The sequence below is a fragment of the Lacerta agilis genome, chromosome 3 (genome assembly GCF_009819535.1).
Source record: "Lacerta agilis isolate rLacAgi1 chromosome 3, rLacAgi1.pri, whole genome shotgun sequence".
Classification (NCBI taxonomy): domain Eukaryota; kingdom Metazoa; phylum Chordata; class Lepidosauria; order Squamata; family Lacertidae; genus Lacerta; species Lacerta agilis.
This window is the reverse complement of record NC_046314.1, coordinates 5,585,728-5,600,782: the sequence shown is the minus strand read 5'-3', so window position 1 is coordinate 5,600,782 and position 15,055 is coordinate 5,585,728. Positions and strand designations below refer to the sequence as shown.

General features: G+C 45.6%; 1 protein-coding gene across 1 annotated transcript; it reads right to left on the bottom strand.

Moving 5' to 3' along the window:
* Window positions 1–2,766: 2,766 nt before the first annotated feature.
* CNRIP1 (cannabinoid receptor interacting protein 1) lies at window positions 2,767–14,348 on the bottom strand. The gene is made up of 3 exons (XM_033142701.1): window positions 14,067–14,348; window positions 11,013–11,157; window positions 2,767–3,300 (listed from the first exon to the last, which is right to left on the bottom strand). Exons 1-3 carry the CDS (start codon window positions 14,243–14,245, stop codon window positions 3,136–3,138), a joined length of 489 nt encoding a protein of 162 aa, XP_032998592.1. The 5' UTR covers window positions 14,246–14,348; the 3' UTR covers window positions 2,767–3,135.
* Between the last annotated feature and the right edge of the window lie 707 nt (window positions 14,349–15,055).

Here is a 15,055-nt window from a genome sequence, read left to right as displayed (position 1 = left end):
GTGTTTGATTTTATCACAGGCAGGGGATGGGATGTAAATGCCCATGGGTTGTCTTTGATGCTGTCCATGCATGAGTGGGATGGACCTCTCTCTTGCAAAGGTATTTCACCTACCTCTCCCCCCATGTATCCTGAAAAATTGCTCTAGGGAGTTGGGGGGGTCTGGGCAGGGATCTGCAGGATGGAGAGAAGAAAGATGAAATCCCATTGCGCAAGCAAAAGTCCATTCATGAAATGTCAGATTCTACCCGTAATAAATGAATAAAAGCACATTTGGCAACTTGTGGGGAAATGACTGGAAAAATGGGGCAACTAAATAATTAAAGACTTAGAAATCCCTGGTAGGGAAAAGTCAGTGATGGGTACCTGAACAAGAACTGAGCATAATTCTGCCACTGCTGTAAAGGCAAGCTCTCCTTTTAACACTCCAGCAACTGCTGCTAATGTGCAATGGTAGTCCTGGGTGAACCGTCTGCTAGGGAGAAACACTGCCAAAAGGCATACAAAAATGTTGGATAAGGGCTGTCAGATTGTTCGTGTTATGAGGCCTCATTGAGAGAGGTTTATTCTGGTAAAATGCTTTTATTACACAGCTCAGACTGCGTTGATGGCTAATTAAATTATTAATTTAGATATATTAATGATTCATCCTACACTACTCTGCTGTTACAGGTTTGTTTTTGTTTTTTTATCAGCAGCATTGAAAACTATCTTTTCCTGCAGGCAGAAACAAAGCAGCTGTTAATTGTACAAGTGAAACCTATGCGTAAGTGGTCATTATTATTAATTATCATTAATCCCTCTGAATGGTGCAAGACAATGGCTTGATAGCAGATCGTTTTTATAGTGGCAATCTAGTGTGCTCATAAAATTGTGTTTTTAATGCCACAGTGTTGAATCTTCTGGTGTTTGAAGGATGAACATAATTCATCAAAGGTTCATGTAGGGAATTCTAAAACTGGTTTAAAAAACAAAACAAAACCTGACATGATGAATGTTATTCTTGGCAGTATTCAAGTTCATGAGGGTTATTCTTTGATCTAAGATAAATAACAAGACACTTCACAACTAAACACCACACCCACTTTTCCAAGTTGAGAAACCAAGACTTCAATCCTGCAAAGACATACATTTTTATCATAAAACAATGGGGGGGTTTACCTGATTTTGTTTCCCATGCCAGTCCCACTAAAAGCAATAACCCAAAGGTTAATGGGTCTACTCTGGTTACAGGTAGGTAGCCGTGTTGGTCTGCCGTAGTCGAAACAAAATAAAAAATAATAATAAAATTCTTCCAGTAGCAAATAAGTTTTGTTATTGGTATGAGCTTTCGTGTGCATACCAATGACAAACTTAGTTGGTCTCTAAGTTGCTACTGGAAGGAATTTTTTAATTTTTTATTGGGTGGGTCTACTCTGAGTATGGCATTGGATATCACAGAATCATTTAATTTTACAAGTTAGAAGGGACCCAAAGGGTTTAATCATAAGCTGCTTTGGGTGGGCATTTCCCAGAAAAGTGGCCCAGAGTAAAAAAGAAAAAGAAAAGTAGCCTTTTAAAGAAAATTAATGATAAAAATACATAAATTATAAAAATGTGATGGCAAAAGAGCTTCTTTTAAAGAGGCAGCGTTGCTAATTTAGTATATTTGAAGTACAATTTGCACAAGGATGCCTATCCTTAAAAAGTTCACATATATTAGCCTATTGACATGAATGTCAGTTAATTAAAATGTGACAAAACCTAGGGAGAAAACACAGGTTTCCAGCTCCTTTATTACAAAGGTCAAAAGTTATAACAATTTCAATTATTCACATGAACATGAACGCAGCTGGTATGCACGGTTACACAGACATAGGACCATCTTTCTTCCACGAGCGAAGCAACTTTCCACCTATTTTATTAGAGATAAGAATGTGCTTCTCATTTGTCACAGCTTTGTAAACAGGTTTACATAGGACATAGCACCGGAGTTCAGTGTCCTGCGCAAGCTTATGCAGCTTTCCTTTTACTTTGGAAAGAGCTCTGTTGTGATTATGTTTAACCCGAAAGGCTGTCATTCAGTGCAACAGAGCTTTTGCAGCTCAAAAGTGATTAGCAGCCCAGTTTCATTACATTTCACATACAAAAATATCACTGATAACCTGAAAACTCAATGGGCTTGATACATGACCATTATACTGAATTACTGCATATTCAGGTATTAGCATTATACACACAAAAACTTAAACCATGGATGTATCATTTCACCACTCTCTTACACACTTCTCAAGAACTCCATCACTGTTGTTGGCTTTAAGAGTTGTTCCAGACACTGGGAAACAGGAAAACAGCATCTCACAGGATAGGAAAGGTTTCACAACATCCAACAATCACATTCTCCTTACCCCCTCCCCTGGAACAACCAGCTTGATTAGGGCTGTGTGACTATTGTGGTACCAGATGTACCGCCATTGGGAATTTGCATTCTCCATGTGTGCCATGGTAGAAAGAGATTACTAGGAAGAGGTAGGTAGGTAGGTGTATTGAAGTTTATGGCACGTGGCAGCCACGCCACATTGAAGCATCTACTAACTAGGGTGAAGGAGCACAGTGATTTAAACAAAAAGCACAAGAAGCTGTCACCAACATATTGCAGCATGGGATAAACATACTGTAGCTAGGAGCCTTCAGATAGGGTTGCCATATGTCCTCTTTTTCTAGGACAATGTCCTCTTTCTTTTTCATGGGTATGTAAAATGAGAGTTCGTCATAGCGATCCATACTTAAAAGCAGAAGTTGGCAAATGGGTCCTCCTTTTTTGCTCTTCAAAATATGGCAACCCTACTTCAGACCTCAGTGGACACACCTCCAATGTTCATTATAGCGAAGGTGTGGGAACAGGCAGATTGGGGAAGAGGATAAATGTCAAAATCCCAGTAACATTGATGTTACGCCCATGATCTGGAACACATTCACTTGGAAACAAGTCCCATCAATTTCAAAATAAGCTTATCCCCAAGTGAGTGTGTGCTTTGAAGTCTCATTTGTCAAACAAAAGCATCTATACAGAGCGCCTCTGTTAAGGCTTTGTACTGGTCTGAGGATAGGTTCTTTCAACCAAGAGATTGTTCTTTCGCATCTGCCTCACTTTGCTTCAGAAGAAGGTTTCTTTGTTGATCCACATGAGGCTGCGGGTCTCATTCGGCTTGCACTCATACTCAATGCAGGCAAAGCTGTTTCCCCACTGGCAATGGTCTCGCTTGTGGTAGTTGTAGAATTTGACTTGCCAGACTGTTTCAAAAGCACCGATGTCAGTGACCTGGAGAGAGCAAACTCATTACACTTCTTGTTAAGGGCTGCAAAACCATTATTATTATTATTATTATTATTATTATTATTATTACTTTATTATAAGCATTTCATTTATAGAAGGACAGAGTGAAAAAAATAAAGAAAAAGTGAGATTGAAAAAATTGAAAATAGTCTTTTTTCTTTTCTTCTTTTTTTTTAAGAGCTGCAAAAATCTGCATGACAGCAGATTCAGAGGTCCTGTGAATACCCTGTAGCCTGACAAACACTAACCTAAGCAACTGTATCATTATTAACAGAGTTGCTGCACATTATATAAAATAAGTTATTTGAAATAAAGCTTTCGCAGGACAGTGCTTGCTTACATCTGTGGCATGAGTAGCAACACATTCCTATGCGTGTCTAATCAGAAAGAAGTCCCACCCACATTCAATGGCACTTATTCCCTCGTCCAGTCTGCTTAAGTTTGCAGTCTAAACCCCACTGAACTTCAGTGTCATCGCAGAAGTTTCACGTAGGGGAAGGGCCGTAGCTCGGTGGTCGAACTCCATCTGCCTTGCATGAAGAAGGTCCCAAGTTCAATCCCTGGCATTTCCAGCTAAGGCCCCTGCCTGAAACCTAGGCAAGCTGGTGCCAGTCATTGTAGACCACACCGAGCTAAGGGGACCAATGATCTGGCTTCCTTTGTTTACATGCCGAAGGACCCATCTTCAGTCCTTGGCACCTCCAGCTAGAAGGATCCTTTAGCAGGTAGCAGGGAAGACCTCTGCCCCAAATCCTGGAGAGCCACTGCCAGTCAGAGTAAGCAGTACTGGGTTGGATGGACAAATAGACCCAGTATGGGACAGCTTTCTAATGACAGATACTTATGCCACAACAAAGTCAAATCTGGCTTCATTCCACAACAACTTATATTGGGAAGATGCTTAAAAAATTGTGGTAGCTGAAAAACCACACACACAGTCACCCCTCTAGGATCAGACACCACTTACCATATGGACCTGCAGGTGGGCCAATACCAGACTATTGTAAGGGTAGACAAGCCTATGCAGATACATGGATGTGCTTAATCTCTTGTTAGTTTACTGCATTTTGGTTAATTTTTAAATGGTTTTTATTGATAATTCTTATATTTCTTATAAACCACTTGCAGAGTATGTTACAATCAAGCTGTATATAAATTGGGCTAAATAATAAAGTAATAATACATCTAAATTCTCTTATGAAAGAAAGCGAAATTTTCCCACCTGAATAAGTTACAAATTAAGGAACCTTGCAAACGGGTCTCAGGCTAGCACTTGGGAGAACAGGGTTCAAATTCTCTACTCAGCCATGATGCTCACTGGGTGACCTTAGGCCAGTCATAAGCTCTCAGTCTAACCTACCTGATAGAGTTGTTGCAAGCATAAAATGTGGCAGGGCCAAAACTAGACTTTCTGTCACCCATGGCAAAGACCCAGTTCAGCACCTACCCCCACATGTGTTTGCGCGCGCGCACACACACACACACACTTGTTGATAAAGGGCATAAAAAGTAGTTAGAAGCTGGAGAAAATATAGTCTCTCCAAATAGTAGAATTGTCTGTGGCTTTCATTCAACCTTAAGTAGATCTCCTCAGAGAGTAATAGATCATTTGAGGAATTCTAAGACTATATGACCAAAGGGAAAATGAAAAAGTAAGAATAAATTGTTTGTCAAAAGTAGAGCTTCCATGTGCAGCAATTGATCCTCTGGTTTCCAGATAGATAGATAGATAGATAGATAGACAGACAGACAGATATGGGGTCTTTTTGAGGCTTTTGCCACCCCTCTTCTTGTTTCCTGACAAATACAGTTCCTGACAAATACAGCTGGTTAGCCAGGCTGAAATGAAAGGGTTTGCACATAAGAACATGACTTTAAAATACCTGGGTGTGTTTGTCTAACTTATCCTATTTTCCTAAGATCCTGTTACCTTTACCTTTTTACAAACCACAGGATGGTTTGTTTGTTTTAAGGGAGATGGGTAGTTACAGATAGGCTGAGATGTGTGTGCCTGGCTCTTGATGCCTTGTTGATTGGGTGTTGGTAAAAAGCTGGATCATAAAGAAGACTGATCGCTGAAGAATTGATGCTTTTGAATTATGGTGCTGGAGGAGACTCTTGAGAGTCCCATGAACTGCAAGAAGATCAAACCTATCCATTCTTAAAGAAATCAGGCCTGAGTGCTCACTAGAAGGACAGATCCTGAAGTTGAGGCTCCAGTACTTTGGCCACCTTATGAGAAGAGAAGACTCCCTAGAAAAGACCCTGATGTTGGGAAAGATGGAGGGCACAAGGAGAAGGGGACGACAGAGGATGAGATGGTTGGACAGTGTTCTCGAAGCTACTAACATGAGTTTGGCCAAATTGCGAGAGGCAGTGAAGGATAGGCGTGCCTGGCGTGCTCTGGTCCATGGGGTCACGAAGAGTCGGACACGACTGAACGACTGAACAACAACAAAAAAGGCTCTGCATGAGGTGGGGACACTGAAAAGGGGAGTTCTGAGACATCTGGCATTACAATGAAGGTTTCATAAACATTCAAGACACACTTCTAGATACAAGATATCCACTCTTTTGCCCAGATACATTTTTACATTCAGAAATCAGGAGTGTTACAGGGGCAAAATAAAACAATCAAAACAAGGACTATGTTTCTTTTGCTTTAGTTGCCTTATTTAACCCATCTGAAGTTGCAATGGCAGCCATGGGGGGTGGGTTATGGGGCTGGGGCTCCCTGTTAGCTTGATTGTCAAGCCATTATTCCATTGTTACCTGGCTTTTGACTCATTGAATGCTCTGTAAATGAAGGATTAAGATGAAATGGTTATCTCTGGGAGCCACAGGTCCACTCTGCCCCCTCCCCCCTTGCTGACAGGTGGGAAGCCTGGTGCCCTTGGGAAAGGGTCAGGGGCAGAGATACTGACTGTCTCCCCCCACATTGGCTACAGCCCCGAATGGGGGCAGGAAAGTCCATGCCCACAATCTTGAGCAGAGGGAAGGTGGGATATAAATGCAATAAAATATATTTTGGAATGTGACTAAGTTTTATTCAAAGTAGATACATCAAAATTAATGAACAGGACTATGTTAAGTCCATTAATTTCAATGGGTCTACTCTCACTGCGGAAGGCAGTGGAAGACAGGAGCACCTGGTGTGCTCTGGTCCATGGGGTCATGAAGAGTCAGACACGACTAAACGACTAAACAACAAGTCTCAGTAAAAGCCCCACCCTGACTACCAGAAATCTTGTTCTAGATTTCAGCTGCAATTGCCCATGTGTCTTCTAGTGCAGGACCAGCCTAATACATTTTGCTGCAAATTGCTGCTGCATCTCCCCAGTCAAGTTGCACAGTAGACAAGGCTGGCCTGCTCCATAGACAGAAAAGCTCATGAGCAAACTCTTTCCTTTCCTTCCAGAAATATAAATATAATAATAAACTAAACAATTCACTTCCCTTTCATGACACTACTCTCCATGCTTCTACAGAACTGTGGCAAAACCACAACCCTACTGCAACCCCAATGAATTACTTTGTGAATTTCCACCCCTTCACCTCTTAGTTTTTTCACCTACAGTTATGTCTCTTGCGTTAGCATATAAAGTAGAACCTGGTGCAGCTGGCTTCACAAATAAAATGCACAGCAGGGGAAACATCAGCAAGAAATTAGCTTGCTTCAAAAATACACAAAGGCAGTGACCACCAATATAGTTTTGAAATAACGTCATTTATGTCCACTGAAAATGATGACCTGGTATGACTTGGACTACTGCAATGCACTCTGTGTGGGGCTACCTTTGAAGGTGACTCACAAAATACAACTAATTCAGAATTCGTCTGGGAGCAGCCGCTAAGACCATGTAACAGTAGTTCTAAAGGATCTACACTGGCTCCCTGTATGTTTCCGAGCACAATTCAAAGTGTTGGTGCTAACCTTTAAAGCCATAAACGGCCTTGGCACAGTATACCTGAAGGAGCATCTCCATCATCCAGCCTGGACACTGAGGTCTAGCTCCGAAGGTCTTCTGGTGGTTCCCTCACTGTGAGAAGTGAAGTTACAGGGAGTCAGGCAAAGGGCCTTCTTGGTAGTGGCACCTGCCCTGTGGAATGCCCTCCCACCAGATGTCAGGGAGATAAAGTATACAGCTATTAGAAGACATCTGATGGCAGCCCTGTTTGGGAAAGTGTTTAATGGATGATGTTTCATTATGTTTTTTATATTCTGTTGGAAGCTGTCCAGAATGGCTGTGGCAACCCAGTCAGATGGGTAGGGTATAAGTAATAAACCATTATTGTTATTATGATGATTATGTTTAGGCCAGGAGCAGTGGAAGAAACTGTAAAGCACAACTGACAAAGACTTGTTGCATCTACATCTAATTTGCTTAAATCAAAAGGTCTTGAAAGATGGGGAGGATAGAGAGAGAATTGAAAGCATTTGGTCATGTTATTACTGACAGCTAATCTTTGTCAAGTGCCTTCATCCCAATGATCAAGAGCTGACCTTTGCTCATCTAAATGCATCTAAGATTTTCCAGACCAGTGATTATTGTAAGCAAATTCCAGGATGACTTTTCAGCCTAGTCAGAATCAGAAGCTTCGGAGTCTCACCTAACAGACACGAAGGCTGTGCTTGCTTGTTATTAGATTATATAGTGGCCCCAGGGTACACCTCTGACAGAATAACAAGAGAGAGAGAGAGAGAGATCTGTCCCAAAGAACTTACAATTGAAATTAGCAACTGTTAGCCTCACAAGAAGAGAATGGTAGAAAAGGGAAAGAAAGGGTTAACCAGGATGCACATGGCTTTGCCCACATTTCCAACTGTAAAACCTATGAGCTGAACTTATACACTGCTTGTATAAAACCTCAAAGCAGTTTGCAAAAGATAAAACAGCAGAATCAAGGGGGGGGGGGGAAATGCAACTACCGTATTGGCCCGAATATAAGCTGCCCCTGAATATAAGCCGCATGTTTAAAATTGGGGGGGGGGAGAGAAATTAGAAAAAATATCTGAATATAAGTCGCTCCATTCCTCACTGCTCCTGACTGCATACTGGGGGGGGGGGAGCCATGCTGCGTTTCCAGCAGCCTTTCCCCTTCCTCACTCTCTCCCTTCCCGGCCTTGGGGGAGAGGACAGGGGACTACACATGGGGAGGGCCCCACTTTGCTCCTGCTGCTGTTCGCCCTGTGCTCCTGGCCGCATATCGTAAGCCGTAAGGTCACGAATATAAGCCGCACTTTAACTTTTCATGGTCGGAATTTGGGGGGAAAGTGAAGCTTATATTCAGGCCAATATGGTAATACGGATTAAAATTAACAAAACTTTTAAAGCATCTGGGTAGGATTGTCTAAACAGGAATGTTTTTATCAGGTGCCAAAATGACAACTGTGAAGGTTCCTGCTGTGAAGGTTCTCAATAGGCAGCGAGTTCCAAAGTGCAGATGCTGCCACACCAAATGTCTGAGTTGCATGATAAGCCTCCCACTGACAGCGTAAACCAGGGACCTCTGACCTTTTTGGACCCAGAGGCACATTTGGAAATTTAAGAACTGTCATAGGCACACAAAACACCCATTTCGCAGAGGATGCTCACCTCCACCCCAGGCAGGCAAAGCACCTATGCTCCTCACAGCTTTAAAAAAAGAAAGGAAAGAGCAGAGGGGGCCTTGGTGGGAACAGTGGGAGATGTCTGAAGATGCTGTGGTGCCCATGGGTGCCACATTGGGGAACCCAGGCTTAACATGAGTGAAGGAAGAATTGCTTAGGCATGCCAGAGATGTTCTGAAGGGCTCATCCATCTGCAATGGGAACATCTGTTCACCAGGAGATTTTCAGGGATCTTACGTAACAACTAGGCTTTCAGCTCCTGCGCAAGACAGCAATGCAATATTTAAGCCCAACTCCCAAACCATGATGTTTCTGCCCCTACAGATATGTTAAAATCGGTCCAAAGGCTGGAACTCTGCTGTGTCATCGGCTCTCAGGCTTCCCAGGTCAGCGTTCTCCCCGCAGAGGAGTATCCTGTGCCTTTAGCACTAAACTGCACAAAGCAATGATTCCAGGAAGGAAAACCTAGACTTGCAAGGTACTGGTTTTTACATGTCTCCTGCCTGTGTGAGTTGTTACCACACATGGCAGGTGTTCCATTCTCCTGGTCTTACTATGCAGGCTGCTCAGCAATCATCATGGTTTATATGCACACACCTTGCAGCTTGTGGCTATCTGATGCAGTAAGCCAGGAATCCTGCCCTCAACATCCTCCATTTCCATTGAAATGCAAAGCCCAGTTCTGAAAGGTGGTCTCCATTTCACAGTTGCAAGGCTTATGAAATGCAGAAGCTCTTAGCAGAGAAGGAAAATAAGTGATCTTATAAAGGTGTTCACAGCTAACAGAGATGCAGATGACTTGCAAAATGGGAAGGGCTTTACTCTGGAGTGTGTGGGTATTACAGCCAAATGTGATAGATAAATGTGATAGATGATATAACTAACAAACAACACCTTAGAGCTGATGTGTTGACAGAGGATGCCATAAGCTTAAAAATGCAACTCAGATGGATTAAATCACTTAAAGGGGCACAGTTTAGCCAGATTTGGTAGCTTTTGCTATGTTTCTATATGGCGGAGATTGCTCTTTCAGTGGGGCGAGATGGGTGAACATAGATCCTACACAGCTTGTTGTTGTTGTTGTTCAGTCGTTCAGTCGTGTCCGACTCTTTGTGACCCCATGGACCAGAGCACGCCAGGCACGCCTATCCTTCACTGCCTCTCGCAGTTTGGCCAAACTCATGTTAGTAGCTTCGAGAACACTGTCCAACCATCTCATCCTCTGTCGTCCCCTTCTCCTTGTGCCCTCCATCTTTCCCAACATCAGGGTCTTTTCTAGGGATTCTTCTCTTCTCATGAGGTGGCCAAAGTACTGGAGCCTCAACTTCAGGATCTGTCCTTCTAGTGAGTACTCAGGGCTGATTTCTTTGAGAATGGATAGGTTTGATCTTCTTGCAGTCCATGGGACTCTCAAGAGTCTCCTCCAGCACCATAATTCAAAAGCATCAGTTCTATGGCGATCAGCACAGCTTACATTACTGCAATAGTACAATACAGCAGTAAAAGATTCCTTGCACCTCACCACCAAGGACAGCAGGGGAAAGGAAAAGCTTCATTCCTGTGATCTGGATTCAAGAACCCTGAATGGAGTCTCCCAATAAAGATAAAGAGATGATGGAAAATGCTAGCATGTTAATGGTCAGCCACAGCTAATTCCGAGTGTTTTAGCCAAGGATGCATATCTTTAAACTAATGCCCAAGCCAGAAGAAGCCAACATGGTTCCCTCTAGAAAATGTTGGGACTCCTATCAGTACCAGCCTGCATTGTGCTTGCCTCTGAATGGCCCAGTTTTGCTGCAAGAATATGTCTAGTCACGGATGACCATGTGTCGCTCCTTAAACCTCAGGTGAACTGGAGCGATGAATGGGTCAGCTGAGGTCATGGGCTCTGCAGAGTAATGGCCAGTCAGCCTTTGGAGGTTTACGCTGTCACAGATGCTTAAAAAGCTAGAAGTCCAAGGTAAAGGGGAATTACAACAGACAGTGCTGTGTTCTTAAGTGCTATACCTTTTAAACAGACCAGAATGCACTGCCCGTGCTCAGACAACATCACTTATGCTACCCCACACCCGGAAATATACACTACCTGTATGTTGATTTGTATGGGCTGCCTCTCGCCACTTTTAGTGTGAGTTACGCCTTCTGTATCGTAGATTCCGGTGTAGGTAACAGCTTGGGGCTCTCTTGACTTCTCTTCCAGGGGGAATGTTACTCCCCCTATACCCATAGTCCTGAAAGAGTAGTTAATATTCTTAGCAAACCTCTCTTCCTAATGTGGAGAGAGAAAGCAAGGGTTACAAGCAAACACCTGCCATGACTATAACCAGCTCCCTTTAGTTTTCTGTCCATATATCAGGATGTTACAGAGAAGGGAAGGCAGAACAAATGCCATGCTACCGTCATTCATGACAGGGGCGGGGGGACATACAATGGACAGATACTCTCAAGAAACAAAGAAGTATTCAGTTCCACCACTTTCTGTTCAGGAGACCATCAAAGAGGATGTGCCTCCTCCACGTGAGATCCATAGGGTGGCAACACAACAACAGGCCTTTTCTGCAGTGGCCCCCCGTTTGTGGAATGCTCTCCCTGGTGGAATGCTTGCCTGGTACTTTCATTATACACCTTTAGGCTCCCAGGCCTTTGAATGATTAACATTCTATGTCCTTTTAAATGTCCTTGTGGGAGAGAGGGTTATGGGTTTGTTTTGGGGTTTCTTTTTGCATTTTTTTTTTTTTTTTTGCATTTTATGCTGTGAGCTGCCCTGAGATACATAATTATAATCTCTCCACCCCAAGGGATGCCCTAGAAATATGCTGGCGACTCTTTTTGCAGATATCTGTCTATGTCATATAGCTGCAATTCAAAACAATTTGATTATGTGCCACTAATCTCAATTAATACAAATGAGTAATTATTCGAATAGTTTGAACAGAAATGCCACAAAAGCCAAAGAAGAAGAGTGGGCTGTAACAAGGAGAAATTGGAGGGGTTTATTTTAAAGCCTGCCTTTTATGACTCAGAAGAAGATACCTCTGTGCTTGTCCTATGGGCGCCTCAGAACATAGTAAACTGCTTTATACCAAGGCATGCCATTGGTTGATCTAGCTCAGTATTGTCTGCAGAGATTGATAGTGACTGTCCAGGATTTCAGGCAGGGGATTTCCCCAGCCCTACAACTCGCTTAGGAGCATAGCACCACCATGACTTCAGGAATAAATGGACCTTTCTGCAGCCTGATGCTCCTCAGAAGCAATTCATATTTAATTCAATGGGTTTTGCTCCCAGCTACAGTGGCGGACTTTGGGCTTCCAAATTCCAGCAGTACCCTGTGCAACACCAAAATTCAGTGGCCTCTTGCCTTCTGTTCTAAGTCATTGTTGCAGCGCCCCCTGCAGCACCCTCTTGGCTCAGCGCCTAGTGTGGGCAAACCAGTAAAGGTAAAGGGTAAAGGGACCCCTGACCAATAGGTCCAGTCGTGTCCGACTCTGGGGTTGCGGCGCTCATCACGCGTTACTGGCCGAGGGAGCCAGCATACAGCTTCCGGGTCATGTGGCCAGCATGACTAAGCCGCTTCTGGCAAACCAGAGCAGCGCACGGAAACACCGCTTACCTTCCCGCTGGAGCGTTACCTATTTATCTACTTGCACTTTGACGTGCTTTCGAACTGGTAGGTGGGCAGGAACAGGGACCAAGCAACAGGTGCTCACCCCGTCACGGGGATTCGAACCGCCAACCTGATCAGCAAGCCCTAGGCTCTGTGGTTTAACCCACAGCGCCGCCCGCAAACCAGTAGCACTCCCCTAAGTGGGGAAAGGTTTGCAACTTCACTTGGGAATAAGCTCCATTTCACTGTAGAAAAAGGTAATGATTCTTAAAGTAAAAAGAAAAGAAAAAAGGGGGGAACCTCAGACTTTGGGGGCCCATTAGCTTGCTGCATTTTAGCTTGCTTATTCAGTTTGTTAGTTATTGAATTTGTACACTGCCCTTCATCCAAAGATCACAGGGCAGCTCACAACAAAATGAGAATGCAAAATTAAACAAAAACAATCCACTAACCTCAACCCCCAATTTAAAAGGCCATAGAATGCTAGTCAAAGGCCTGGTTATAGACAAACTTTTTCACATTCCACAAACGGGGGGGGGGGGGTTTACCCTCCGGGCCTCTCAAGGAGGGGGCAAAGAAGAAGGGCCTCAGATGATGATAGCAGGGTCTGGGTTGGAGAGGCTTCTTTGGATGCTGTGGCATGTATTGCTTTAAGGTCCTGATTTTAATGAATTTGTCTTTGACATCACCCTAATACACCCCCCCCCCAAAAAAATAAAACCCTGTTGGAATGGAAGGCAGAAAATGAATGTTTAAAATAAATATCTCGCTGGCAAACGTGCCCCCTTACAAATTCCAAAATAAAGAGAAACAGAGGATGCTGCAGAGACCAGGATCAGTCCCGGGGGTGCACGCCCCAGCGGGCCAGCTGGAGTCAGCCTTAGGCCCATTTGCTGCTGCCCTTCCTCACCACCTGCAGCTCTGTCACTGGGCGGGGGGACTGGCGGTGTCCAGGACCCCCACCTCCAGCAGCCCACCTGGTTCCAGAAGCCCTGGATCCGCCCTGCTTCCAAAGCACCCCTAGAGGATGCGCGCAGGAGGGGAGGCCGGTTACATAAGCAAAGCCGGAGCGAGGACGCCGAGCAGATCCGCTCCATTGTCCCCCCCCCCTCCCCAATCCCCTATGCATCGCCCTCCGGCGCCGCACCTCGCAGGGCCTTCAAGCCGAGCCTTTCCAGTCCCTTCCCTTCACCCGCACCGGCTCTTTTCTGCTTGCGTTTGTCTGCAAGGCTGGCCTTCGCGAGCAGGCTGCTCCGCGCTTTATTCCTCGGGCGCAACGCAGCAAGGGAGCTCGTTTCCATTTTGTCAAGGAAGGTCCCGTTGGCACTGCGGGTCCAGTTGGCCGCTGTGGGGTGGGGGGTCAGAGAGAAGCGGGACGCAGAGATGCCGAAACGAAAATAATAAGAATGGGAATAAAGATGGAAGCCTGTCCCTTTGCCAGGGAACAAATCTGGGCGGGCGGGCGCGTTGCAAGAAGCAGAAGCTGCTGCTCTGGGGAGGGAAAGGTGAGGAAAGCAGATAGGTCCCACTTACGTGGCCTGGATGGCTCCGGGCTTAATGGCCACCTCGACTTTGTACTTGGCCCCCGTGAGCAGCTTGATGGTCCGGTTCTGGCCGAACCTCTGGCCGTCCACCTTGAAGTAGACGGGCCCGTCGTTGGGCTGGATCTTGAGCGAGATCTTGATCCGCACCACGGTGGGCACCTCGGCCATGGCTTCGTCTTTGCCCTCCGATCCCTCGGCGAGGATGGAGGCGCCAAGGGAAGAGAGGAGCAGGAGAAGGAGGGCAGGCTCTCTGCCCGGCGCCCCCTCGCCGCGAATGACGACGGAGGCCCGCTACACGACCCCCCCCCCTCTCCTCCCCGCGCGCTCGGGTGCGGACGGAAAGAGCGACGAAGCGGGCGGAGCGCGCGCGCGCCGCTGGGTCTGCGCGCAGCGCGAGGCGCGGAAGTTAATCCCCGCTGGGCTGATTCTGGGCCGCCCCCGAGCCAAGCCGGGCCCCTCCCCGCGGACTCGGCCAAACGCGGCCAGCGAGGCTCGGAAGACGCCAGCGGAGAAGGGAAACCCACGGAGCGCCTGGCGGGTGGGGCTGGTCGCTGTTCTTTTACGAAAATCAGTGCGTAAGGGTGGCTCTGGCTCGGATTTAATCGCTCCGGGTGGAAATAGCTGTCTGCCCAGCATCTTCTCTCGGGGTGCCGTAGATGTATAGAATCGTCGAGTTGGAAAGGACCCCGAGGGTCATCTAGTCCAACCCCCTGCAATGCAGGAATCGCAACTAGATCATACATCCAGAGGTGGACTTTGGGAATATGGTGACCTGAGCGAGGACAAAATATGGCGCCCCCTCCCTAAACATTTCTTAGGGTAAAGGGACCCCTGACCATTAGGTCCAGACGTGGACGACTCTGGGGTTGCAGTGCTCATCTCGCTTTATTGGCCGAGGGAGCTGGCGTATAGCTTCCGGCTCATGTGGCCAGCATGACTAAGCCGCTTCTGGCGAACCAGAGCAGCGCACGGAAATGC

Bases quoted from the DNA above. Each gene is read 5' to 3' on its own strand.
- CNRIP1 (XM_033142701.1), bottom strand. From the start codon at position 14,245: ATGGCCGAGGTGCCCACCGTGGTGCGGATCAAGATCTCGCTCAAGATC. The intron at 11,158-14,066 runs GTAAGTGGGACC...CTACTCTTTCAG, and splicing joins CCCGGAGCCATCCAGGCCAC to GACTATGGGTATAGGGGGAG. The intron at 3,301-11,012 runs GTAGTGTATATT...TGCTCTCTCCAG, and splicing joins CCATACAAATCAACATACAG to GTCACTGACATCGGTGCTTT.